Source organism: Penaeus monodon, chromosome 22 (genome assembly GCF_015228065.2).
Source record: "Penaeus monodon isolate SGIC_2016 chromosome 22, NSTDA_Pmon_1, whole genome shotgun sequence".
Taxonomy (NCBI): domain Eukaryota; kingdom Metazoa; phylum Arthropoda; class Malacostraca; order Decapoda; family Penaeidae; genus Penaeus; species Penaeus monodon.
Window position 1 is genome coordinate 7,878,874 of NC_051407.1, and position 524 is coordinate 7,879,397.

The 524-nt window shown below is 48.1% G+C and overlaps 1 protein-coding gene across 1 annotated transcript in view; it reads right to left on the reverse strand.

The window, feature by feature from the left end:
• Nucleotides 1–152, reverse strand: part of LOC119587294 (ATP-dependent RNA helicase A-like) — a 2,151-nt gene extending 1,999 nt beyond the window's left edge. Inside the window, exon 1 of the mRNA XM_037936046.1 lies at nucleotides 141–152. Coding sequence (XP_037791974.1) covers nucleotides 141–152 — 12 coding nt within the window. The remainder of the gene's footprint in view (nucleotides 1–140) is intronic.
• Nucleotides 153–524: the final 372 nt, after the last annotated feature.

The window sequence follows — 524 nt, forward strand, 5'->3', positions numbered from 1 at the left end:
ACCTTTTCGTAACCTTCTTATTGTGTAAGTATCTCACGGAATTCTCTCTAATGTATGCCTTATATAAATCACCTTGGCTACCTTGAAAAACTCGTTTCTAAGAAAGCCTCACTTCAAGTGTAATTCCAGACTCCACTCACCAAGAGCTCCATAGTGAATAATGGCGTGAGTGTGTGTGGCAGTTAGCTTTATATACACTCCAGCACGCACACTCCTCCCTGACCTTCACACTCCCAGCCCGTGACCCCGCCCGTCCGCCCCGGTTACTAGTCTGACCCTTCTCTCACCTAGTTTGCTAGGAAATCCTTAGTCATCATCTGAGTCCACCGGAGAAAGAGAGGGCGGAAAAAATGGTCCGGATATTGTTGGAATTACATAAACTAGTTACCTGGCAATCCACTTCCACACAAGACCGGTTTGGTCTCGTTTCACAAGCGACCTCTGTGTCGTGTTACCCGAGTTACCCGAGGGAGGAGGCTGGGTACGCTGAATGTGGAAGGTCAATAGGCAGTGTCACGTCAGAA